Genomic DNA, 26,852 nt, shown 5'->3' with positions numbered 1-26,852 from the left:
ACTGACCACATAGCTCAGTGATTCTGTTTCTAGAAATCTGCTAGAGAAAAAAAAGAAAAGCCTAGTCCCACAGAGATAAGCACATGAGTGTCCATGAACAAAGTCAATGTGGTGGAGCCACCCTGGAAATGTGGGGGAAAAAAATGGAAAAAAAGAATGAACGCATCTTGTGACAGCCTAGGTCACATGGCCACTATGTCTAATGACAGAAGTCAGACATACGACATAGTTGGTCAAGCCCATAAATTTATTAAAACCATCAAGTTGCATACTTATAATGCCTAATCTTAATGCCATGTAACTTATACCTCAAATAAGCCACTTTTAAAATATATATAATGTCATCTAGGAAGATGCAGGTGAGCAGACACAGCCAAAGGCAGCATGGCCTGTTAAGAGTATGGGTTTTGCAATAAGCAGATTTCTGCTCAAATTTAAACTCTATTTCTACCATCTATCCATTCATCCACCCATCAGGTATTTATCTACCTATCCTTCACCCACCCACTCAGCCATTTATCCATCTATCCACCTATTCACCTCTGTATCCACTCATCCATTCATTCATCAACCCACCCATTTACGTTTCTATCTACCATATAATTAAGTCTTCATTTATCTACCCATTCATTGACTTATCTATCCATCCATATCCATCTACCTATTTACCTACTCATTCACCTAGCCATCTACCACTCACTTACCTACCCATCTTTCACCCAAAAGTTTTTGCACTCATCCATCCATCCATCCATCCCCATCATCCATTTACTCATCCATCCATCGCCCATCTACTCACTTGCCCATCTGCCCACTCACCCACCACCTACTCACTTTCTACCCCCATCCAACAAAGATCATGTGAAGCCTTCTATTATAACGTGCCAAGTATTATGCTAAGTCCTACAGAGACTGATAAGAAGAGCAGACAGGCCCTGGGATTTACAGTTTATTATCTGACTGCACTCCCTCATCCGCAAAGCAGTAAAATGGTAACTCCTTCCAAAGGCTTGCTGTGATTCTCCATGAAAGAACACCCATGAAGCACTTAATCTATTTCCTGGCTACACAACTACAGACAGATAACATCACCTACCAATCTTAGGAGGGAGTGGTCCAGAGCAGGCAAGACTAAGAAAGACTCTCAGCATTTGTGGCAAAGCTCCCCCCCCCCCAAGCCAACAATAAACAGAACCAGCAGGCAGAGCCTCCTGCTTCCCTTCTGGCAAAGCCAGTCACTCCATGGCTGTCCTCACCCTCTCTGCTTATCAAGGAAGGGACGTTACCTGGGCAACACCAGCCATCTCTCTGGAAACTGCTCCTGTGGCAGAAGCAGGCACAAGACACTGGGGTTCTCACGCCTGAGAGAGTGGAGCCTCTTAGCTCTTTCACAGGAGACAAGCTGTCATCAGGTGGGTGTCCCTCCCCTCACCAGGAGAGGTGTGGCTCAGAATGTACTGGAAACGTTTCTCCCAAGGATGGGGGCCACACAGCTCTGCTGCCTGCTGCAGCCTCTGAGGCTCACATGCCCACAAGTACGCATGCTCCTCGTCACTTGTCACGGGTACTCTGAGGAGCTGCGGAGGGGGAGGACGTCCCTACGGAGATGGAGCTTAGCAAGCTGGGGAGGATGTGGACTGGCTTTGACACTTTATTTCCAGGTCCTGCACGGAGTTGCCTGGCCTGTCTGAAAGCTACTGGCCCCCCGGGGCTTCTGACGGTCAACTTAATTAGAATGAAATTTAAGTGGAAGGCAGCTTCTCAGCCATGCAATCGCTCTGTAGCTGCTAGAGGCTGCTACACCAGATGGTGCAGATGGAGGACACTGTTGTCACCAAAGAGCTATGGGGCAGTGCCTTGCCCCTGTCACCATGCCCAAGGTCCAGCTCATTTACCTCTCCACAGAACAGACAGCACTGTGCTCAGCACAAGGACACAGCCTCTGTCTGCCTCCTTGCATAGGGAACATGGGTTCTTCAAGCCCCCAGCTAGTAGGTGTGTCCAACCTTTTGACACTACAACATGACACTGGCGCACGCGCGCACGCACACACGCGCACACGCACACACACAAGCATGCACGCACGCCCCTTATAATGTTAGCACTTTTGTGTTGGGCCACATTCAGAGCAATCTTCTTACATATGGACAGGTCTAAACAGGTACCCCACCTCAGGCTTTTCCTCCAAAGTGTGGTTTCACAGTGAAATGTTCCCAGAGGCTCGTGTGTTTGAACACTCGGCCCCCAGGTGCTGGAGCCATTTGCGGAGTTGGCGAGACCTTCTGGATGGTGGAAGAAGGTTGTAAGGGTGGGGCATGAAGGCTGCAGGTGGGCTCTGCTTCTGGCCCTGTCTCTTTACTCCATGGTTGGCATCATGTCATAAGCAGCGACCACCTGTCTGCTGTCGTGTGATTCCCCATGAGGGGCTGTGAGCCTGAACAAACCTCTCCTAACTGAAGCTGTTTCTGCCAGGCACTCACTCTATCACAGTGACAGGAAAAGTTACTAATTTATGTGGTGATCCCCAGAGTCCCTTGCACACCCAGTGAGAAAGGCAGGCTGACTCCACCCCTGTCCTGACTCCACACTTGCATCCACTTGGCTGTGGATGTTGGTGCAGGCAGATACACAGCCTTCTAGATATATCTTAGACATGTATGATAATGTCACAATGAAGCTCATCATCATGTATAATTAATAAGCTAATAAAAGCATTAAAATGCTGTAAATGCAAGTTGCTTTTATCAGAAGGTGGGCCCTTCTGATCTAGAAATACTTGAAGACTAAGGTGAATACTCTGTTTTTCTCCGAGGAAGATCCTTCCTTTGCCTCAGGCTTGAAAGATAAAATAAACCCTTTCCTCCCTGAGTTACTTTTGGCCATGGTGTTTGTCACAGCAACAGAAAGCCAACAGATAGCTGAGCAAGCCTGTGACCCAGGCTGTCTGGGGACTCCAAGTCTGAGAGTCAGCCCCGCTGTCTTTGTTGTACAGACAGGTCCGTTATCAAGGTGAAAGGCAGACACCAAAGAACCGCCAAGCATCCTGAGCATACAGTTCTGCAGCACATCATGTACAGCTGTCATCCCAGAGGAAACCGAGGACCTCCAACAGTCTATGCCTCTTCCCCTCCAACAGCTAGTCTCCTTCTGGTTTCTGGACAAGTCACGGAACTGGAGTCATACAAACACATGGCCTTTTGAGCCAGGCTTTTTCCACTCAGCAAGATGGCTTCATAGTTGACAGGCACCCTAGTGACTGTCAATATTCATTCCTTCTCATGATGTGGAATTCATCGAGTGGCCAGGTCAACTACTGCTGAGCTACTTGTCCATTGATAGGTGCTGGGCTGTTCCCATCTCTGCCTCTGTTCTCTGCAAACATCTGGATGGCCATCCTGTGACTTCCGCTGAACCATGTGGGTCTTTCAGGGGACCTAGATTTGGCCAGCAGTCACTGCTGGCCCCGCCCATCAGTAGAGGAATTCATCCATTTTTGTTTTTCAGGTGTGGGGGACAGGGAGGGAACATATGCTACCAGTGAGACAACCATGGCTACTCCCTAGACAGGAGCAGCTGTTGGGCAATGAGGTTGTGATGCCGGTCACTGGAATGCCTTTGCTCTTCCTTTTGGAGGGCTCTGTACTGGTCAGGCTCTGGACTCAATACCTAATGCGTTAGCTTCTTGTGTGTTTATGCAGGTACCCATACGTGTGAGGGCACAAGTGGAGGCCAGAGGTCAGCCTTGGGTGTCACTCTTCAGGCGCTGTCCATCATGTTTCCTGAGATAGGGTCTCTCTGGAGACTTGCCAAGCGAGCAAGCAGGAATCCATCTGTTAGCACTGGGATTTCAAGAGCACACCACCGTGCCTGGCTTTTTTACATGAGTTCTGGGTACTGAACTCAGATTTCCAAGTTTGCAAGACAAGCTTACTAACTAAGCTATCCTCCCAGGCCCTCACATTAACTTCTGTCATCTCAACAGTGCCTCAGAGAGGTGAGACCCCCACATTATAGATGAGAAAATGGAGGCTGAGTGGTTAAGCCGCACAGCTAGTCATGGCAGGAGAAATAGGGTAGCCGAGTTTGTAACCTGAGCGTGTGACCTCACGACATCAAGTAGGGTGAACCCCGGGCAGGAGAGATGGCTCGGCAGTTAAGAGCCCTGGCTCCTCTTCTAGGGGACCTGAATCCCAGCACCCACATGGTGGGTCACAACCATCTGTACCTTCAATCCCAGGAGATCTGACTGGCACTGTCTTCTAGCCTACATGGGCATCAGGCACAGACCTATATGCAATAAACACCCTTACACATAAAATAAACATAATAATAACAACTTTAAAAACCTGTGCCTTCCATTCCTCAATGTCTGCTGTCCCTTCCTGTCAGCTGCCGAGCCCAGCTGATGTGTGTCCGAGAAGCCAGATCCTGGGGAGATGGGTACTTTGTCTGGTAAAAGGACACAGCTTAGGCTCTCGGCCTCCTAAGTGACCACCAGAGGCAGCCACCCAGTAGCTATTCCTGCTGCCAAGGAAACAAGACCCAAGTCCTGCTCTACTGGCTCTGGGCATCAGCTGGTTGCCTGGGTAACCATGAATCTGGCTGATGAGTAGATGACCCCCCTAGGTGTCAGACTCCCAGCTGGGTACCACATCCCACTTGCGCTGCATCCCAGGCACAAACTGATCATCACATAGATGCACTGTGATTCCCACTGAGCTCATGTTCCTTGGAGGCAGGGATGAGGCTCCCACTTTCTCTGCAATATTGTACAGGGTAGCTGATCCACTTGGGGTAATGAAACTGCTGCTGGTAGTTTTCTCAAGGCAGAGAGGAGAATCAAACCTCAGCATCAGGACCAGAGGTATAGCCTTCAAACAACTGTCATGGACAGGGAACCCTGGGGGTCTGAGCCAAATACAGACTTGGCCTTGCAGATCTGGGCAGGGACTGCAGTCTGCACCAAGGGCTTTCAGGAAACCCTGGAGACTCCAGAGCCCCATAAGAGCAAGATCCAACCCCCACACCTGCTGGCTGGCTGTGGGGTAGACACATCCCAACCTGTGGCACAGATCAGATGGTGATGAAAGGGACCTTTCCTTTTGTCCACGGTCATCCTGCTGACAGTGTAGGTTGAACTGTGTCTCCCCAGGAGTTATATCCCAGTCACAACTCTGGGCATCTGACTGTGACCTTATTAGGAAACAGGGTCTTTGCAGATGAGATCGAGTAAGATGAGATCATGCTGGACTAGGCTGGGTCCTAAACTGGTGTCCTTGCAAAAACGCCACATGGAAACTCCCCCAAACAAACAAACAAACACACACACACACACAAATACCACATGTGCAGACACAAAAGAATGGAGCTGCATGGCCATAAGGAGAAGCTGGACAAAGTCAGGCAAAGATATCCCCAGAAGACTCCAAGGGAACAAAGGCCCTGCTCACACCTTGACTCTGAACTCTGGCCCCGGAGCTATGAGAGAGAGAGAGTTCTAGGGTTTTTTGTTTGATTGATTAATTGTTTGTTTTGTTTTAAAGACAGTTGGATCTGGAGGTCCTGGGAAACCCATCCATATACCTGGGAAGCAGCAGGTGAGGGCTGACCTGCAGCTGAGGGCCCTGGCCCCTCGCATCTAGCTGTCCCTTGAGCCAGACTGATCCATCTAGCCCTATCACTTCACCAAGGGGTCACAGTGAGAGACCTCAGCTCATCCTCCATTTGGTATGTGCTGGGTTCTTTTTGCCTTAGTCTTACCAGCTGTTCTCTCTGACTCCTCAGCGGGCTATGGGATCTGCATCACCACCCCCAAAGCCTGCCCTGGCTCTGCTGCCGTGCACAAGCACTAGCCCTGTGTGGCCTCAAGCAGGCTGGGCCCAGTCATCCACAACGCTCTACACCTGCATCATCCGTGATGTCAGAGGGAGCTACCTGGGGACCTGGCGGGGTGCAGGGAGAATTTCCAGGAGAATTCGGATAGGGACGTCAGCCTCAGCTGACGTACGGTCCTTGGCAAAGAGAAGCCATGGGGGAGGATTCTACCTGGCATCTTCCTTTCACAACAGTAGACACTGCCAAAACACCCACAAATCAAGGCTTCTTCCCACAAACTTCCCCAGTACTAACACCCACCCTGAAAATCCTGCTAAGACCCTCAATTCTGGCTACACATCAGAAGCATTCTAAGGCTTGAGACGCCATGCTCAGGTGCATTGTAGATGGGTGGTACCCAGATATTGGGTGGGTACCAATCTATTGAGTGAGTCTATCTGTACATCCCTGTTCACAACAGCATTATTCACAACAGCCAAGAGGTGGAAGCAACCCAAATCCACAAGCTCATGAACCAGCTGCAGTACATACACGTACTGGGGCATTACACGGTCTTCAAAAATAAAGGGCAACACTGACCAGTGCTACAGCCTACATGACCAGAAAGACATTCTGCTGAGGGGCCAAGTCTCCTGTGACTCCACTCACGTTAAGGTACTGAGAGTCGTCAGCTCTCAGGGGACAATGTGTTGAATGACAGTTGTTGGGGTTGGGGCAGGGGAACTGGGGTGTTATTTCTGAATGGGGATAGAGCCTCCATTTGGGAAGACAAGGCTGGTTGGTGGTGATGGTAACAGGACAGTGAGAGTGCACTCTTCTACAAGCAGGGGCCAGGTGGGCTGGGCACTTTACAGAAGCCTCGTCTGTGCCATCTCTCACCTTCTTCGCGCACATTACAGTAGGTCTGAGCACCTGGCTCTTCCTTCTCAACACCTGCTGGGAACTAGTCCAAACCAGTTCCTGCTGCTTTCCCTCCTGCCTGTTTCTGCAAGCCACCTCACACACAGTACCAGAGGCAGGACCTTCTAGAAGTCATCAAAATGAGGCCCACTGAGGTCTTGCCACCCAGCCTCAACATGGGGGTCACTCACAGTGCCTTTGGCTCGGTGACCTCAATCACAGGCATTCTTGACTGACCGGGGCCCTACCCATGGCAAAGCCTTGTACCCTGACAGGCTGGAGCGGGGCCTCTCACTGAACATTAAAGCCAGGTGGAGATGTTCAGCACAAACACTCGTGATGGTTCATCTTCACCGTCACTGTGGAGACTCACCTCAGGGGTGTCCTGTGAAAGTGTTTTCAAAGTGATTTGACTGGGGTGGGAAGGCCCACCATTACTGTAACAGAACCATCTCCTGGGCTGGGATCCCAGACTGAATAAAATGGAACTGAGCACCAGCATTCAGCTCTCCCTCGGCTTCCTGACTGTGGATGCAGCTGGACCAGCTGCCTCATGCTCCCTGCTCCCACATCTGCCCTGCAAATTGTGGACTGCAGGACCAAGCTATGAGCCAACAGAAACCCTTCTTTAAGTTGCTTTAAAAAATTGTTTTTAGATTTACTAATTTTATGTGTATGAAGAATGTTTTGCCGGCATGCATGCATGTGCATTGTGTGCATGTCTAAATGCTCTTGGAGGTCAGCAGAAGGTATCTGTTGGGTCCCTGGATCTGGAGTCACAGGCAGTTATGAGGCAGCCCATGGATGCTGGGCAACCTCCACCAAGCTGCAGGCATGACACCCTGTCAGGAGCCTGGATAATAGAACTTGGAGAAGGACCAGGGTCTGGAACATACAGTTGGCTTCTGTGTGCGTTTTTGACAGTCCACGATATTAGCCCTGGGTGTAGCATGAGGTGTGATCCTTGTACCTTCTCCTGATCTCACACCAGGCAACTGCACTTCCAGGATGGAGTTGGGATTCAGTCAGTAACACCGAGAACCCCAGGAAAACCCAAACGGATGCCAGGAGTGTGGGCTCCAGGTAGCGCATCATGGTATTCTAAGCCACCAATGAGGGGAGGGGACACAACAGAGAAGTCCAGGGAACACATCCAGGCATTGGCACCTGGCCTTAAGCTCTGAGGGACACAGCAATGGGGCCTAATGAGAACAGAGGGAGGTGTCAGACTCTGAGGTGGAATTTGGGCCTGGCTACATTGAGAAAATTATTATCTAAGGGCTAGTTCTATTGTTTGTAAAATGTCACCTTCCAGGGACACTGCAGCTTAGATAAGATGGCAGATGGGATGAATGGATGGGCTCTAGCAGTCACTCAGCAAACACTTATTACGCATTCCTTTATCTCTGGCTGCTGAAGCCTGGGTTGCATTAGTGTTATCTGGAGGGGATGTTGGGTACAACATGGTGTACAGTGGCCCTACCCCTTTGAGACAGGGTCATATACAGCCAGACTGGCCTTGAATTTACTACATAACTAAGAGTGACCTTGAACACCTGACCCTCCTGACTGCACTTCCTAAGTTCCCGGATTATAGGTGCACACCACTGTCCCTGGTTTATGCAGTGCTGGGAAGTGAACTCAAGGCTTTGTGCATGCTCAGTACATGTTCTACCAACTGGGCCATTCCCCTACCTCACAATCAGACTCTCTAAGCAGCTACATGACTTGAGCCTGTGAGCCACCTTTTGAGAACCAATGAGACAGAGGGAATCTGTGCCGAGGCTCCAACACAGACTTCAACAAGAGCCTTATGAGTAGGCACCTACAAGTACCTGATGCCATCTTGGCAGTATCAAGGGACCCTGGCCTTCTGAGTGTCCTTTATTGTTATGATCCTGGAAATCTAGCCCATCTACAGACAGATACAGCCCTTGCAGGGAGTCTGGCTCGAGTCTCTATAGATCTGCCTTGGTTTTTCTACCACTTTCGGAACACGGTCTCCTGGTACAATGCTGCCACCATTAGCAGCTCTGTTAGACGGACTTGTGTCCCCATGAGTGGGTATCTCTGCCTGTCTGTGGGGCTCGGTATATTCCAGGACCACCCTGAAAGCTCACAACACCCGATGCCACAAGGGCTTCAGGCTTTTGACACCAACACTGGCCAATTAGCTTCTCCCCAAGCCTCCCCCTTCCCTGGACCTGCACCACCACCCCACTGGGACATGCCTGATCACCTCTGGAAGGGCAAGGGTGAATTCCTCTGTGGGGACAGCTGTGGCTGCTCTTTTAAGTCTCTGTTTAGCCTCGTTTCCAAGCCAAAGGGCAGGCAGGAGCCAATGAGGCCAACACAGAACTGTAGGCCACCGGTCATCTCCTCCACCGGGTCACTCAACCACCATGCCACCCTGAAAGCATCTCCAGATCAGAGCACCCCACTGCCACCACAGTCTGCTGACGAACGGAGGTCATGTCAAATGATGACGCTGCCTTCTGGTTATGTCTGCAAAACTCATCCACAAAGAGAAGGAGGGGGGACAAAATCAAATAAAATTGTGCCTTAAAGGGCAGAAAGAGGGCTTACCCACAACCCATGTATGTGAAAACCTCCCTGTGTGGCTCAGTGACTCATCGGTCCCCATCAAAGCGTGTGCTGATGACACATGGAAGCTCCAGTCCCCTCCTTACTTGGAAGGAAAAACAACCCACAGATGCCACTTCTTTCCTGAATGCTGGGAGAGCCATCATGCTGCTCTGGGGACTCAGGCAGGCCTTCAGATCGAAGGGGAAGCGATCTCAGAGCTGTCAGGTTTCTAGGAGGACTGGGGAAGGACAGGAGGGTTCGAGGGCAGACATGGTGGCCCAAGAACAGAGTGAAGACCCAGCTCGTCCATCTTCTATCATGCACACGTGTGTATTGTGCATGTACAAGCGTGGAAGGTCAGGAGCTGTCACCTGGATTTCCTTCCTACCTTCCGAGACAAGGTCTCTCACTGGGACATGGGGCTTGCTGATTAGGTGAGGCTGGCTGTCACTGAGCCCTGGGGACCTGTCTGTCTCTTTCCCTCTGGTGCTTTTTTTTTTTAATGTTTTTTTTTTTTTTTTTTTTTTTTTTTTTTTTTTTTTTTAAAGGAGGGTTCTGAGGGTCAAACTCAGGTCCTCATGCTGAGCCATCTTCCCCTCCCTGCTCCACTCTCTAGCCTTGCTGCTTGGGACAGGTCACCGCATCCAGTCTGGGTTCCAGATGTTTGGCCTATGGAATAGGGAGAGCTACCAAGTCCCCAAGGTGAGGACTGGGTATCATAGCCCTTTGTGCTGTTTGGAGACAACAGACATTCAAATTCTCTACTCTGGTCCTTTTGGGATCCCCATTTCCCAGTATGGATGTCAGTGAATGACTAAAGACCTGAAGCCTCATCTAGTTACTCTGAACAGAATCCAGAGGCCCTTCTTCACCTGCGGCCTGATCTCTGTTATCTAGGCTCCACAGGGCCAGTCAGTGGCCTTCCTTCCCATCAGACAAACGCCAGACAGAAACAGCTGCAAGGCGGAAGTTCTTATTTGGACTCACAGCCTCAAAGGTCACAGTTCAGAGCCATCAGGCTCCACTGTTTCTAGACGTAAGGTATGGCAGGTGACCAAGGGGGTATGCTGTGTGGCTGAGGCAGCTGCTCAGAAGTGGCCAAGAAGCAGAGAGAAGGACAGAGAAACCGGATGGGGGAAAGAGCTAGTCACACCTTTAGGGGCTGACTTCCTCCAGGGAGTCCGCAACTCCTAAAATGTCCATCAATTCTCAATAATGTCATCAAATCCTGTGTGGGTTTGTCAAATTACTGATCACTCAGGAAGCCAGCACCCTCAGGAACCAATCACTTCAAAAAAGGACACCAGCTGGCAACTCCCCTCCACATATGAACCTTCGAGTGATATCTCACATTCAAACCTATTGCACTGTGGTTTAAGAGGGAGCAGGTCCGTGGTGACTCACGCCTTTGATCCCAGCACTCGGAAGGCAGAGCCAGGGGGATCTCTGCGAGTTCGAGGCCAGCCTGGTCTACAGAGCGAGATCCAGGATGGCCAAGGCTACAGAGAAAATTCTGACTTGAAAAACCAATAAACAGACAAACAAATGGAAAGTTCCAGAATTCCATTGTTCACAAGTTTACCATTTAGCATTGTTTTGAGCAGTACAATGAATAGTATCGGCTCCCTCTCTTCTGGTCAGATGAAGTATATCCACGCTGTATCCACCACTTGTCTGTCAGTGGTTACCTCCTTAACCGAAGAGCTGTTATGGTACCAGCGTTTACACTCACCTCACCCTCCTTTGACTTAATAATGGCCCCTGGGCACACAGGCTGTGACTGATACAAAGAACAGCGTATGGGCATCCAACAAGCACAGATATGGACTCTGGTGCTGGGTGGTTTGGAACTTGGCAAAACACCACACACACACATAGAGCTCGGGACCGGCTGGGCTTTGGGACGGTTGAAGCAAGGGATGTGGTGGATCTCTTCCTGCATCTATGAAGACACCCTGCCCTATAAAAGCCACAGGAACGAGGACCCAAACGATGAGAATAACCTCTATGTGGTATTTTAAAAGGAAGGCAGCCTGAGCAGCCTGTTAGGCCACCGGCAGGGAGGGACAGCTTGTGGGGATGCAGGCTTGAGAAGGGAGACTCAATGTTCATTCATACTTTCCTGTGATTTTAAAGGACTACCACAGACCTGTGCATGGTTCAGTGTGTGCTGTTTTTTCTTAATCTATTTTATTTGAGAATTTCATACATGAGTATTGTATTTATATTACCCCTACCAACTCCTCCCACCTCTACCATTATTCCCTCTCAAATCCACAACTTCTTTAGTTATTGTTGTTATACACACACATATAACCTATTATAAGAATAAACTTCATATGTATAATGTAACCTATTGACTCTACTGGTCCTATGTAGACATGTTTAGAGTGACTACTGGGGACTGGATAAATCTATGAGGGAGCTTGTCCCTGAAGGAAATGGGTTCTCCCTCTTTTGGTAGCCACTAATTAATTACCTGTAGTTCTTCACCTAAGGGTGGGACCTTGTGAGATTTCCTCCATCCACCATGGTATAACAACTGGTACCATTATCCTGGTCTTGTTTAGACAACTATATTGTTGAAATTTCAAGAGTGCAACATCTCTGTCATATCTAGACACATGTTATCTAACATGTGGCCCTGGTCCACTGGCTCTTACACTCTGTTCCCTCTACTAAATTTTTCTCTGAGTCTAGTGAAGATGACAGTCAGCTCTGCATGCTCAACATGGTTCAATTTTTAAAGCCCTAAGCAGGTTCATAGCAAGTGGAAATTCTTTTTGAAATTCTTTATCCTTTTCAATATTTAAAAACAAACAGGAAATGCACTTTTTAGTACCCCCTGCCCTAGGGCTCTCATCCCCTCAGAAGCAGTAAGACTGCAACTATTCAGGAAAAAGAGTGGTCAGCCCCCACTCACTGTAACTGTCCGCTGACCGTAAGTGTGCACCACAGCCTGGCGACTAACTCCCACACACCCGCAATGGGAATGTGGGCACAGACACCAGAGTGTTCCTGTCTGTACCAGGCCTAACTAGACATGTCCTGTCACCAGAGGATTAACAACTGAAACACACCCACAGCAGAGCAAACGTCTCCCAGCATGAGCAGAATATAGTGGCACTCCACAAAGAACATGTCTAAGTCTCAGAAACCCAATTTTCAGCCTACAAGCCCAAGGCACAAGTGAGTCCATTCACAATACTGAGTTCAAGCAGGCCAAACAAATAGATGCTGCTAGGAGTGTGGGCATTAGAGACCCACTCACTGCTGGTTGCCACACCTCAGGTTCCCTGGGGAGAGTTCTCTGGGTCACCTCTTCTGATCTGCATACTTCCCTCGAGGCTACTGGGAAGAGTTGATCTAAAGGACAGAAAAGTCTGTAACAAGCCTAGTCTGTGGGCACATGTCCATAATCCTATCTCAGTTACACTGGAAGCCATGGCCAGAGGGTAGCAAACTGGAGTAACTCAGCACGATCCCCTCCCCCAAACAAACAAACAGCCGCTGAGAATATAGCTCAGTGGTCGAGTACTTATTTACCTAGCACAGAATCCCCAGCCCTGGGGAGAAGGTGAGAGGGTGGGAATAGGGAAAGGTAGGCAGAAAGAAAAAGGAGAATGTGAGGAAATGGGGAGACTGCAGGTTCAGGGTGGGGTGCTGTCCCCCATCTCCACGCCTTCCATATCTATAACTGCCAAACTCAGGCGGAAGAAGCTAGAAGGATCAGAGGAAGAGAACTCAGAGATCCCCTGCCTAGGTTTACATCCTAGGCCTGCCTGGGTCCAGCAGAGGAACACTGAACTCTGTGTTCTTCCAGCTCAGCCTTCAAGGTGGGCCTCATTAAACCTTGGGGTTCCATGACATCCCCAGGATGGTTCCCAATATCTAGTAATTGTTTTCTTTTCTCTACTATAAAGGAAGCCTGAGAGCACGGCTCTCCTCCCCAAGGCCACCCAACCTCTGCCACTTGTTAGTTTCAATCCCAGGAGTTCCCCTTGTTGTTAGTTACGGGGACCCCAGTGACTCTGTGAGGGGCCGCACTGAGGCTGTAAGACACTGGAGACTAGTAGCCTGGGCCACCAAAGGCCTCCACACTTGGGTCCTCCTGAGCCAGTCACCTTTGTTCTCCAGGTCACCACAGGGCCTTCCTGCAGCGCTGGAGTAGGGTGGCCTTGTACAGCTCAGCTTTTACAAGGCTCCCGGAGTCCCTCTGATCCTTCTAGGACTGAATGCCAAGATTGAACCAGGATGGGCAAGGCAGGCATGTGGTAGGGCTGTAAAAGGACCGAGGCCCTGCCCTGGTTCTCCTTCCTTCTCAGAGGGCAGGACACATGGAGCCACACAAGAGTGCTCATCCAGCAACTGGGAAGTGGGGGCCCAGGCCACGGCAAAGCACTGAGTAAAGGGAAGTGGTGTGGTATATCCGGACAGGTGTGCGAGCTAGGCGGACAGCCAAGGACAGGTGACCAGCCAGCCTTCACCCATAACCCTCAAACCCTCAACACATCTGGAAGGCCTGGAAAGAAAGAAATGTAATGCTCACTCGTGTGCTTGCGTTCTCTCTCTCTCTCTCTCTCTCTCTCTCTCTCTCTCTCTCTCTCTCTCGTGTGTGTGTGTGTGTGTGTGTGTGTGTGTGTGTGTGTGTGTGTGTGTGTTCTAGACATGCCGGGGTCTATGAAAGCTAACTGTGTCTGGGGGAGGAGGAGAAATCTTGTGCTCCCTCCTCCTGGCTATCAGACCACTGAAACAATGGGCCCAAGCAACTAGAATTTCTCCCAGGGAATTCATGCTGAGAGAAAGAAAAGGCTGGAGTCCGGGTGCCAGTCAGAGGAGGAACTCAGATCCCTCAAAGAGAATGAATGCACACAGTTAGGATAACTCCTTAGACCACCTCGCCCAGCCGTGAGTCTGGAGCCAAGACAATGAGGAGTCAGTGACTGACGGGGGGCCTGCCCTCAACAAAGGCTCTCAGCTAAGCTTCACGTCACTGTCTTGAATATGGACTTTGGGGGGGGTGGTGGGATTACTGGGGGGTTGGGGCTACTGGGGGGTAGGGTTACTGGGATCTTGGTCCTGTCCTTTCTGTTTTTCACTATTATGTGTCTGTTTAATTGGCATCCTGCTGCTTTGTGATTGGGGGTGTGTCTGTCTGGATACCCCCCCCCCCCCCCCCGAGAAGATCCACAGATCAAGAGTGGAAAGAGGAGTCGAAGCCACAGCCTAGGATCCCGGGATGGGCCCTTCCCAGTGTGACATCCTAGCCAGAGCCAGAGTGATAGCACCACTGGAGCATGCTGTACAGATCTGCAAGCCTCCTGTGCCTGGAGTGCTCTGGCTTGGTCTTCAGCAAGGGGTGCAAGCTGGGGTGTCAACTTAGGGCTTTCCATCATCCTGACCCAGTCCCCCAGAAAAATCTGGCACACCAGGCCTTCTCCCTGTGTAGAGCATAGGGTCAGACTCCTGAGAGTATGAGAGGCAAGGAGCCTATGCAGGGACCTTGAAAGCGACTGTCCCCAACCAGGGGCTCCAAATGCACACAGGTCAATCCCACTGCACGGCCACACCCTGCCCAGTGTACTTCTAAGAAGTCATTTGTCCTCAGCAGTGTCTTCATTCTCTTGGGCTCCAGCCCCTCTTCTATAAGACAAGAGTGACCAAGGCTTCAAAGAGCTATCCTGAGGCTCAAGACAACAAATGTGTGTGGAACACAGACCCAGGGTATTCCTGAGCCCAGGAAACACTGTGTGGCCAACACTGGTGGGAAGCCTTCGTGAGGATTCACTCATCTGCCAGGGGGCTAGAAGAGGTCAGGAGTGTGTGTGGCAGGCCACTTTGTTTCTACAGGCCCACTCCACTTCCCTCACAAGCACTAGGTTCTATGACCTTCACAAAGACACCCCATTTCACAGAGAAGAAAACCGAGGCATCGCTCAGTCCCTCTCCACTGATAACACAGGAATCCAATGGCCACCCTCACACACTATAGCACTTTTTCTTTTCCATCCTCCAAAGTACAGAGGAGGGACAGAGTTCTGGACGGGGATGCCTGTAAAGGGAGAGCCTGCTGGGGAGAAGTAGACAGCTGTGGCCATGCCTATGCAAACACACTCATGGCTGGCCAGCCTCTTGTTACATACCCTGCTGCCCCCTGTTCCCGGGCCTGTTGTGTTTCTACTGACCCACTTTCTGTCGAGAATACCATCATTGTGGGTTTCATGACTTCTGTGCAGCGGCCTCTGAACCACACCAGGAAGCAAAGGCTGAGCTACAGAGACCCAGTTGTGTAGGGGAGGGCAAGGCACCTGGCTAGGGGTTCACCACCAGCCACAGCAACTCCTCAAGGTATCCAGGCAGGCTTGCCCCTCACAGTTGTGTGCATTGGCGCCTCTGGTCTCCAGAGTCCAGAGAGAAAAACAGGCCAGTTTCTCACAGTTTTGTAAGCACATGCCATGCATGCCCTCACAACCTGGAACACAGTCGGTGTCCAACAACCTAGGCTATCCCCTCATAGGGTTGTACAGCCTTTACACACACAGATGGGCCTGCCTCCTGACAGCTTTGCACACACAGTAGAATCTTATCTGTTCTCTCAGACTTGTCCACACAATGGGCTTGTCTCCTCACAGCCCTGTATACACAGATGGGCCTGACTCCTCACAGCCTTTCACACACAGAAGAGCCTATCTCCCTATACAAAGAAGGGCCTGTGCCCTCATGGCCTTGTACACGTGACAGGCTGTTCCCTTGAAGCCTCCTGTACACGTAGGATATCTCTGCAGACCCTGGCCTCTGAGGGACTGGGCGGGAGCAAAGAGGTGCATCTGAGTCAGTACTGAGGGCTCATTAACTCTGTATGACTGTTTATGTTCCACACCCAAGGGAATTGGCCTCAAGGGCCTACTGCCTAAACCAAACAGGACAGCCTCCCCAGGGAGCCCCTGGGACTGGAGGCGGGGCTCCTGGGGATTTGGGTAGGGCAGAACATCTCTTTCCCATCCTATTCCTAGTAAAAGAGGTGCTTGTCCCCTGATCCATTATGGAACTCCAGGCTTCCCTGGACGCCCCCTGACCAAGGCATCTGTGAGCAAGAGCAGAGATCTTTCCAGGGGTAGAGGGAAAGGAAAGACGAGAGAAAGAAAGGACTCAGGGCTCATGACCTCGTGTCTTCTCAGAGCAACGGCTGGCTCAAGAGAATCTATCCAGGCAGAGAAAACGGTGGGGAGGGAACCCCTCAGCCAAGAGGGCTGTGATGGCAGCAGGGAGCCCACAAGGAGACCCCAGTAGAGACCTCCTGACTATAAAAAATTACAGGAATCCTAGAGGACTGCGGTCACAGTCTGTCGTGTTCCTCGGGACAGCTTGGGGTGGACTCCGCAGCATCTGTTGGCTGAGAAGCCCTACCCTTCTGAGCGTCATAGACTGTAGTTACAGCTAAGTCTTCTGAAGATCCAATTTTGCCCTCCTGAGGAAACACAGTGCCCTGGGCAAGTCCAGGCAAGTTAAACTGGGAGCCAGAGTATCTGGGAGGAGTGCGTCACCCCACAAAAAGAGCACACACTCTCTATATTCTCCCTGTCATAGACCACATGCAGAAAAGTCACAAACCCAAACCGTGGTTGTGGGTTTGCTCAATGGCCTCAATTCTGATGGTCTACTGTCAGCTTTTTTGTCCCCCCGCCCCTGTTAAAAATGAAAAAACAAACAAGTAAATAAAAAAAATTAAAAAAAAGAGAGAGAACTCCACAGTGGTTGTCTTCGCCCGTGGAGGGAAAGAGTGGCTGGGCTGTCTCAGGAGCAGAGAGAGGGTCACATCCTGAATGGGCTGATGAGTCCACATCCAGGCAGTTTGATGGAGAGGAGGCAGGATGGACCCACGGGTCTGGATTAAAGTTGCTGGGCAACTACGAGCAAGCTGTTTGTTCTCTTGGAGCTCTGGGCCAAACGACAGCAAAGCAGAAGTGTCCAGGGCAGCAGTCCTGACACATCACAGACTTTAGGAACTGTTTCAGTGATATGAACCAACACCCAGATCTGTTTGGACTGGGACAAGGAAAAGGAGAGGTTCGAATCCAGGACTTTCAGCTGACATTTCTAGCTAGAAGTATTCCCCTAAAAGTGATGCGTTGTCATTTTGCAAGGATGGACAGCGGGTCTTAAAGGTAGACCTCCAGAAGCCTTCATTACATCAAGTTGCTACCAAGAGACCACTGCCACCTGGTGGCTACATACCCAAATCATCGGTGCCAATGGCCCTGGGTGGGGGGTGCACTAGCATCTCACACAAGCTTCTGTGGTGGAAATGAAGGTTACCACCACCTCCTGGAGGAAGGGACAGTGCCTGGCAAGGCCACTGCCACCCTCAGACAACTCTGGCTTACGTTTTCACTGACTGAACTTTGCAATCATAAAGAAGCTGGACAGCATCAGAACTGAGATCCAGGTTCTCCTAAGAACTGTTGGAAACCCAAGGACATCCTCCCTAGTTCCAGGTTCACTTGGTGAACCCCACCTACACTCCTAGGCTCGAACTCCGAAAATCATCTTTCCACCAGAGTCTCTTGAAATTTCACTTCCTTGTAAGCCTCAAACTGGTGGCAATCCTCCTGCCTCAGACTCCTCTAAGCCCTAGAAACATAGGCATAGGCCACTGAGCTCAGCCTGAAATTCCATTTCATAGCTCGGTCTTGGTTACCTCTTGAAACTTCACAAGCGTAACAGCCTCAGAGGTGTGCGTAGAGTGCAGGTGGAGGAAGCACCAGCCTCAAAAGGCTGGTGGTGAGTGCAGGTTGCGGGAGGCTGAGCTGCAGACTGAGCCCACCTTTCCCAGACTAAGCCTGGAACAGACAGGAATAAACTCCACAGGGGCATGGCACCCATGAAATGGAGAGCAGGAATCTTGCCCAGCTGCCAGTACACACAGTAGGAGCTCAATAGATGTAGTCTCACTCATGCTAAGCTCAGACTTGGCACTGAGGGCATAGAGCGAGATGGACAGATAACTGGGGAGGAGATGAATTTCTCTTAGGGACAGTCATGTGACTTGCTGGGTACTCCTTCCCCTTATTGTATGCTGCCGGCTTCTGAGGCCCTCCAGGCCACTATGAGGACACCCTGTGACATGGTCCACACCTACAATGGTGGGTTCTGAACCACAGTTCAGAAGGCAGGGGAAGGAGACAAGAGACATTCAAGTACGCACCACCCATGCCCTATGACCAGACTCCATCACCTGGGCCACTGAACACAGCAGAACTGGGTCCCCATGGAGCTGTTCTCTTCAGGAAAGCTGGCCCAGGCCCAAGAAAGTGACAGTAGAAGTCTGCCCTCTCCAGGTGCCGGAAGCTTGAAACTTCCACAAGGAGAAAGGGAGTGGCGCTGGAGAGCTAGCCCACCAAAACGAAGCAAAGTTGGTGAGCATGAGCTGGGGTGTTTCAACCTCTGCTAAATTCCTACTCTGCAAAGCTTGCAAAGCTTCTTGTTCAAGAATCCTTCTGGAACCCAGAGTCCAGAATCTCTGGACCTCAGGTTTGCCCTCCCTCTGATGAAAGCAGTCCTAGGACCCTCCTGGAAGCCAGGCACCAGGTGGAAGGCTCCAAGATGAGCAGCCACCACCAGGGACCTCTTTCTATCTATCACAAAGCACAGTACTTGAGGAGGAGGGCAGAAGCTTCCAGCAAGAGCAGTGACCCCCTCACTGAGTCACCCAAGAAGCAGCGTTCCCCACCTCCAGCTGTGCCCTGCCTGGCTCTCAGCCACCACTCCCTCTAAGTCCCAAGTGGCTGCTGAAAACCAGCAGCAAGGCCCTGACTTACCTTCCACTGCAGAGAATGGAACCACTGATCTCGCAGGTAGCTGTTGGCAGCCTGTAACAACAAGAACAGGAGAATGGCAGGTCATCATTTTCTGGAACGTTGCAGACCATCTTACAGGCCTCCTCACAAGCCCCTAACCACAGCCATCTTCCCCAAGGCCCTGGCTTGTCTCCTGAAAAATTGTGCACTGACCTTCAAGAGCAAAATCAGAACAGAAGACATGGCTGCCCGTTTGGGATAGTTTTGCTGGGTATCAGAGTCCCCACCCGGCTGGCTGGCTGGAGCACTTTCCCTGTGTTTATACATATTGGTTGACCTTGGACCTTGGGAACTGGCCAAAGGTGATATAGCTGAGTGGACTGGTCCAGGAACCTGGCCTGTCACACCTGGGGTTCTCTCAACACTCCCCACACTGGGCTTCCAACACCTTGCACATATGTACCAGAGCTGAGCCTCAGAAAGACCCAGACTCAAGTCACTGCCTTGATCATAGCCTAGGTGTGAGCAAGTCATCCGATAACACAAGGCCTTCAGAGCCCCGTGAAGAGAAACACACACACCCCTTACAGTCTGTGGCCCACCTGCACCCCCAGCGCTGGTCCGCACTGACTCAGTATCTGGTCTCCTGACAGTGAGCCATGGGGTACACCACAGCAGAATGGTGAAAATAACAAAGGCTCTCTGCAGCGAAACAGCTCCAGCCACAGCGCGCGTTGGTTTCTCTGCTGTAAATAACCTCCATCGCTAGCTCCTATCAGGGAGACTCGCAGCTCTCATGAGCAAGTGTAAACCAGGATGGGCCAGTACCAGCACCGCCCTGGTCCACACCTTGTCTATGCTTTCAACAGATCACAGTGGTGGGAATGATGGGAGGGGAGGGCCTAAAAAGCCAAGTACACACTAGTCACCTAGTACATCTTGAGACAGGGAGATCACCCTGAACCATGCAGTGGCCCAATGGGATCACAGAGTCCATGTAAGAGGGAGGCAGAAGGGCCAATTAGACTGAAGCAGCGAGATGGTCAAGGCCACAGACTCCACGGAGCACCCACAAGCTAGGAAAGGAGACAGACTCTCTCTCTCCTGGGCCTCAGAAGCAGAGCCCTGGCCATGCCCTGACACTGCCACGTGGTGCTTCTGACCCCAGCAGGTAACTTCAGAAGATCAACTCATCTTGGGGTTGAGAGTCAAGCCCAGCCTACCCTGGGCTCCGCTGTCACCTTCCTGACACGGACCTGGGGTCTAGATGTCTCCATGTTGTACACGGTCTCATTCTCAGCTCCTTTCCTTCCCCCACACAGTACGAGCACACCCAGCTTGGTGACTTGGCCAGTAAGTGTGAGCTGATGTGACATGAAAGGACAGAAGCGTTGCTTTTAAGAGCCAGTGCACGACATAGCCCTGCTCTCTCCCATGCAGCAGCAGCAACAGAAATATCTCAGATGTGTGCTCTAGAACAGAAGCACAGCAGCCTCAGGGAATCGGGCAGTGTGAATTGGTAGGAATCTTTTGCTTTTTGACCTACACAGGATTGGGTCTGTTTCATCAGTGCCGCGTACTTGCACTGTCGTCTGTCTGTCTGTCTGACTCTCACATGGCCTAAACACTGCACTGGAAACTCTCCACCTTCACCTGTTCCCCCCAGTGCCTGTGCAGCTCTTGGCCACCCAGATCACACCCAAATTGCCACCTCTCCAGGATGACTGTCTTGAGGCTGGCTTCCTCCTGCTCATGCTCATCTAACATCGTTCTGTCCTGTTATTTGGCTTCCTTCCTCCAGGGTATGGCTCTGTGTGGTGGGGAATGATGTGTGATTTAAGCATCACTGCTGTCTGTGAAACCCTGAGCAACAGAAGACTGGCTGACGTGTTGAATAAATGAGCGAGTGGTTGACTGGGTAGCTGCATGCATTTGTATGCGCAAGGCAAAGAAGCATGGATGGGCACAAGGGGGAGTAAGCGGGGACAGATGTATAGATGGACAGGTAGATGGTCGGATGGGTATGTGGGAGGAAGGTGGGTGGGTGGGTGGGTGGATATATTGATAAGTAGGTAGATGGATGAGGGCAGATAAATGGGTGGGTGGATAGATGGATAAATATGTAGATATATGAGCAAGTGGACAGAGGGTAAATGGGCAGACAGATGACTAGATGGATGGGTGGGTAAATGGGTACATGGATGCATGGAGGGGTGAGATGGTTAGGAGCATATGTGGATGGAAGGACGGGAGGAAGGACGCACAGAGAGGTAAGTGGGTGAATGGGTAGGTGTGCATGCAGATGGATGGATGGGTAAATGTGTGGCTCAGTAGGTGTGTGTGTAGACTGATAGATAAGGTAGGTAAGTAGACAGATGGGTAAGTGGGTAGGTGGATGGATGGATGAGGTAGGTATGTTGACAGGTACAAGTGGACCAGTGCATTCACACACAGATGGAACTTCAAAGAACCCTTCAGCTCTGACACCCTCTTCATCGCCAAGCTTTTGCCAAGTCTCCAAAAACAAGTATGGTGGTATGTCCCTGAACACCTGTGTACCAGGCTTGGACTATCTTTGACTCCATGGTAACCAAGGAGACAAGTACTGTGGTCCAGTTACAGGTAAAGACATGAGGCTCAGAAGCTTCCCACTGCTCCATGCACTTGGCTAGCAGAGCAGACTTGGATCACACTTCAGGCCCATCTCCCTCCTAGTCTGCTTGCCCCAATAACCCCTAGAGAGCAGGCAAACAGTGTCCCTGGGATCTGCTTTTCCCCTTGAGAGTCAATGAAGAACGCGGCACCTATTCCCAGCACCAAGTGGCCAACATGGAAAAGCAGAGTGGGCAGGCGTTGTGTGACAGAGGTTAGTTTTGTTTTGTTTTTTGTTTGTTTGTTTGTTTGCTTTTCGAGACAGGGTTTCTCTGTGTAGCTTTGCACCTTTCCTGGATCTTGCTCTGTAGACCAGGCTGGCCTCGAACTCACAAAGATCGGCCTGGCTCTGCCTCCCGAGTGCTGGGATTAAAGGCGTGCGCCACCACCACACCCCCCCCCCCCCCCCCCCCCGAGGCGAGATCTCTTTCAGTGCCAGGCAACACTCTCGAGTCCAGGCACAGGCCTTCCCAAGTGGCTTCTGGCAGAGGGCAAGTCAGCCTGGCTGTGCTGCAGCCAGAAGGAGGTCTGTCTGCAAAGTTCCCTTACAGCTAGGGCAGCAGCAGAGAGGAGCCAGGACAACCCAGATCCCAAGGAAGGCAAGGCACAGTGAGTACCTTGAGGGTGACTTGGAGGAGAATCCCCAGGAACCCCAGAGGGAGTTCACAGCCCACCTTGCCCCCATGGCCCCAGGCTTGCTCTGGTGGCTCTCTGCCCTGTGCCTGGTGATAACCTTCCCACAGGGCTGGCTCCAGGCAATCCTGCCCAACTTCCTTTGCAGTGGCTGCCAAGTTCTAGTTTATTGTTGTATTGTCCACGAGGTGAGAAAAACAGCCTGGAGCCTGCAGGGACTGTTCCCAAGTTCAGCTTCCTGGCCCAATCTCCAGGAAAAACAGCAAAGAGCAACCGGGAAGGCTAGGAGCGCTCTCTCTCTCTCTCTCTCTCTCTCTCTCTCTCTCTCTCTCTCTCTCTCTCTCTCTCTCCCTTTCTCCCTCTCACTTCCAGTAAAAAAGGAAGCCATCCTGTCCCTGTCCCTGCCAGCTACTGGTGTGTGTGGTAAACAGTTGTCCATCTCTCATGGGGCTTTCAAGACTGGCGATGAGAAGGGGCGGGGAAAGACTGTCGGGAAGGAAGGTCCACTTTCCCTTCTTATTCAGGCACCTTAGGCTCAGTCTACTCTTCCTTAAGGACAGACCCCTTGCCTCAAGGATATCAGTACTGCAAGGTTCCTTAGTGCTCAGCATTTCATCAAAAGCTACCAGCAATGTGCCCCACATAGGACAACTACAATGTAGGTGCTTAGAAGCCGGCCTCCTCACAAAGGTGTTGACAAGAGGTGGGTAAGAGAGAAACAAGATTAGCAGGCCTCTGCTGTTGCTGGGGCCTCTAACACACACTTAAGGAGCTCACACTGAAATCACAAAGTGACCAGGAGCACTGACTGGCTGCCATGCTGGGCCCTGGTGCCTTGTCCACTGCACCTGCAGGGAGATTGATTGCACCATGGCACCTAAGGGGATGTGTGGGAAGGTTTACTCAGCCTTCCTGGAACCCCCAGCTCAGGTCCCAAGGGCTGGACTTCCAGGAAGACAGAGTATTGATCTAAGAAAGTGAGAATATGGGAAAGGTGGCCTCTAGGAGGACACTGAGATCAGAGGAGGAATTCAGGAGGGTAATAGAGAGAGATGCTCTGGGGCTGAGGAGCCATTAGAGGAAAAAGAAAACCCAGCAAAAGCTGGAGAGGGAGGGAGGGAGGGAGGGAGGGAGGGAGGGAGGGAGGGAGGGAGGGAGGGAGGGAGGGATGAGAAAAGCGGAGAGAGAGGCAGAGAAGGAAACAGAAGGAAGACAAGGGTGCGGAGACAGACAGACAGATATAGAGACAGAAGAGGATGATGGGAGGAGGGAGATGGAGGGCTAGACAGCACAGACACAGCAGAGGCACTTAGTGTGGCTCAGCACTGCAAAAGAACATTTCCCGATCAATAACATTAATTAAACCCAAGCTCACGCTATCACAGGGGCTGGTGGCTGCAGTGCCCATGCTCAGCTCAAAACACTCCAAGGCTTCTGCCATCCTGCCACAGGCCCTTGGCGCTTCCACTGGGCCATGGACCCTTCAGCTTACCTGGCTGCTTCCCAGGTCCCTTTCCACGCCGGGGCAAGGAAGACCTATCCCCAGTCACCCGAGGTTGCTCTTGGTGACACCTGGGTTCCGGTTGTAACATAGTATGTCATTCAAGAATGAAAACAAAGCCCGAGCCCTGACATCCATCACACACAACATGTGGACCAGAATGCCCAGCAGAGGCCCTAACCAGCAGCCCTGTCATCATCCTGGGGATGGCAGGGGCAGGCGGCCAATCAAGTCTGCCTCCCTTGGCCTGACAGAGATGCAAGCAGGGTGGACAGGGGCAGGGCTACACCCACCTATCTCTCTGAAGGGAGACTGCGCTGCTTCCCTGAGTTGGGCTCCCGACTGCAGCAGTTCCTGCTGCTGCGGTCTCCTCTGCTCTCTTCTCCTTCTCTCCTCCTCTGCTGCTCCTGCCTCTGACTGAGCAGCCACCAAGCAGGGGCGGCAAGCGTGGAGGACGCTGGGGCAGCCTGGTTTGTCAGCCCACAGCGGGAGCTCTGACACGTCACTCTCGGCCCACTGCAGCCTGGGAGAGGCATCACTGCCGCCAGTCAGGGCCACGTCCAGGTTAAAGGAACATGCCCAGAGCCGGCCAGCATCCGTGGCCCCTCTGACCCAAGACGATGCTCTAGCCGTCCTATCTAGTCCCAGAAACCAAAGGCTGTCCTGCCAGTGAGTGGGGACCACCCTCAACAGAGATGGTGACAGTAGGGGCTCCCTGACAATTTCTCACACACCCAGCCTTCTGCCCCTTAGCCCCTGATCTGTCTGGTGTCCCCTCGGACCCTTCACAGCTTTCTATGGCTCCCTAATGCCTTCAGTACATATAGTCGGAGGCTGATGAGATCGTATCATCTACACAGCCATGGGCACCCACCCTACTCCCTCCCAGCTACAGCAGAGAGCTGCCTCCCCACACTAATACTAGATGTGCCCCCTGTGGGGCATCCTACTCATCCCCCTGTACCCCACACCGATGCATCACTGGGGCCCATCTGTCTGGGGGGGGGTCTAGTGAGTCATCCTCCCCTCCCCCCAGGTCCTCTGGGACACGCCTGTGCCTGAGTTGCGGCTTCAGTAATCATGTGTTTATGGCTTGGTCTCCCTAGAGGCTGACAGTGAGGATGAGGATGGGGCTGCAGGGTCCAGGCTTGAAGCTGTCTAATTCAGCAGTAAGAACTTTCCAGAAGGCTGTCCTGCTGCCCTTCAGGGTCCTCCTTGTCTTGGCTGTTGTTGCTCATGGGGTCGCCCAGCCCCCGAGGGTCTGGTGTTTACCCAGCCTTGCATGGACCCAATACTACAGACATCAGCTGGGCACATAAGGAACAGAGAGGAACAGAAGGGAGGCGGAGACGGCTAAGGAGGCACGGTGGGGGGCTGAGTATGTTGTTCCTCACCCCCCACTAAAAACCAGGGGACAAAGAAGGAATCGGGGAGCTCTGCTGGCCACAGGGCATGTGGTGAGGAATTAGGGGCAGTTTACAGAGGGCACAGCTTGGTGGCTGATTTCGAAAATGGACTGTGGCAGGCATGGCGTCTGGTATCCTCCAAGAGATAAACAATAAGGATAGGAATGTGTCACACAATGCCCCTTGCACTGCCTTGGCAAGTGGCTTCTAGCTGCTACTTCCCCTTTCCAGGGGCGCCTACCTCTCTCTCCTGCCTCTTGGTGGTACCAAAAGGGCCATCAGCTGCTATGGTCCAAAGTGGGCAGGGAGCCAGAGTAGTGTACACTCCCAAGAAGGGAACAAGACCAGTAGGCCCAGCCTGACTCCTTCCACGAGAAAGGAAAGGCACTCTTACTTTTAAACGAATTAGAAATTCCAAGCAGTGCCTTCGGGTGGCCGCCAACTCCCTTTCCCACCACACACCGACAATGCACCTCACCACGATGCCAACACAGAGGGAGGGGCGAAGACTAAGTATTTATGACATCATCCATCATCTGCCCCGGCCACAGCTGTTCCCACAGTCCTCTCCTGGACTTCGAAGCAATTTTAATAGCATGACATTCCTACTCAATTTGTTGTCTGAATGATGTTTGTGTCATTTCCAAATGATATCCTCACAGACACATGGAGCCAGTATTTCCATTGTTTGAAAACAAACAAACACAGAAATAACAACAACAACAAAAACCCTAAGTGAGATATAGGACACACCCTCACTTGAGTCCAGCAAAGAGAAGATGATGCATAACAAGATACTTCTCAACTTCTGAGGCCCAGCAACTGGCCCATGGGCTCAGTTTCCCTATCTGCAAAATGGAAGCTAGAGAATTCATTTTTCAGGCTCAAGAGAACTAGCAAGCTCCCAGACAGTGGGCATCATGCAGCAGGTGCTTAATCCATGCACAGCCCCCCTCCTGCCCTCCTGAGAGCCCTTTATACCTTCCTGATGTTCTGAGCTGACAAAAGCTAATGTCTCTAGAGGGAGCAGGTGAGGGAGGGAGAGGAGGGGAGAGAGGGAAGGAGGAGAGAAACTGCTTACTCATGTTTACTCATCCTACCTGCAGCAGGACCGTCCCCCCAGGGATGGTGAGCTGTAAACAGTACTTCGGGGCATTCTCCCAGGACAGCGGCTGAACATCTTCAATGGCGCTGTAGGAGACCGAGTTTTCCATGTACCCGGAAGGCTGTAGCAAAGAGAGGAAAACATGCCCAGGTTACAAAAGCTGGCCCAGCCCTCGCCTCAGAAGCCAGTGCTGGTGGCAGGCAGGCTCACACAGAAATGCAGCTAGCCCAGGACCAAAGGAAGAGCCAGAGTTCTTGGCTGTCAGCATCCCACTGTGTCGAAGGGCTATGAAGGAAATCCATTCCACATCTAAGGTGCAAAATGAGCAACAGGCAAGGGAACCCTGAGGGCCAGGGTGAAGGGTCATTCCCTGGTGACCACAGGGCCCAGTTCAGGTAGAGCTAGGCTGTCAGCATCCCTCCCCAGCACAGCATCCT

The 26,852-nt window shown here is 51.6% G+C and overlaps 1 protein-coding gene across 2 annotated transcripts in view; it reads right to left on the bottom strand.

Moving 5' to 3' along the window:
- LOC118583803 (c-Maf inducing protein) overlaps positions 1–26,852 on the bottom strand; it is a 195,780-nt gene that overhangs the window by 50,934 nt on the left and 117,994 nt on the right. Inside the window, exons 2-3 of one of the 2 annotated variants that reach the window (XM_036187514.1) lie at positions 26,411–26,536; positions 19,140–19,190 (exon numbers count right to left, since the gene is read on the bottom strand). In XM_036187514.1, coding sequence (XP_036043407.1) covers positions 19,140–19,190; positions 26,411–26,536 — 177 coding nt within the window. Of the gene's footprint in view, positions 1–1,286; positions 1,518–19,139; positions 19,191–26,410; positions 26,537–26,852 lie in introns of those variants that run through there. The other variant, XM_036187515.1, reaches the window with a different exon arrangement.

This window comes from Onychomys torridus, chromosome 5 (genome assembly GCF_903995425.1).
Source record: "Onychomys torridus chromosome 5, mOncTor1.1, whole genome shotgun sequence".
In the NCBI taxonomy this organism is placed as follows: Eukaryota; Metazoa; Chordata; class Mammalia; order Rodentia; family Cricetidae; genus Onychomys; species Onychomys torridus.
This window is presented reverse-complemented; position numbering and strand designations above follow the sequence as displayed.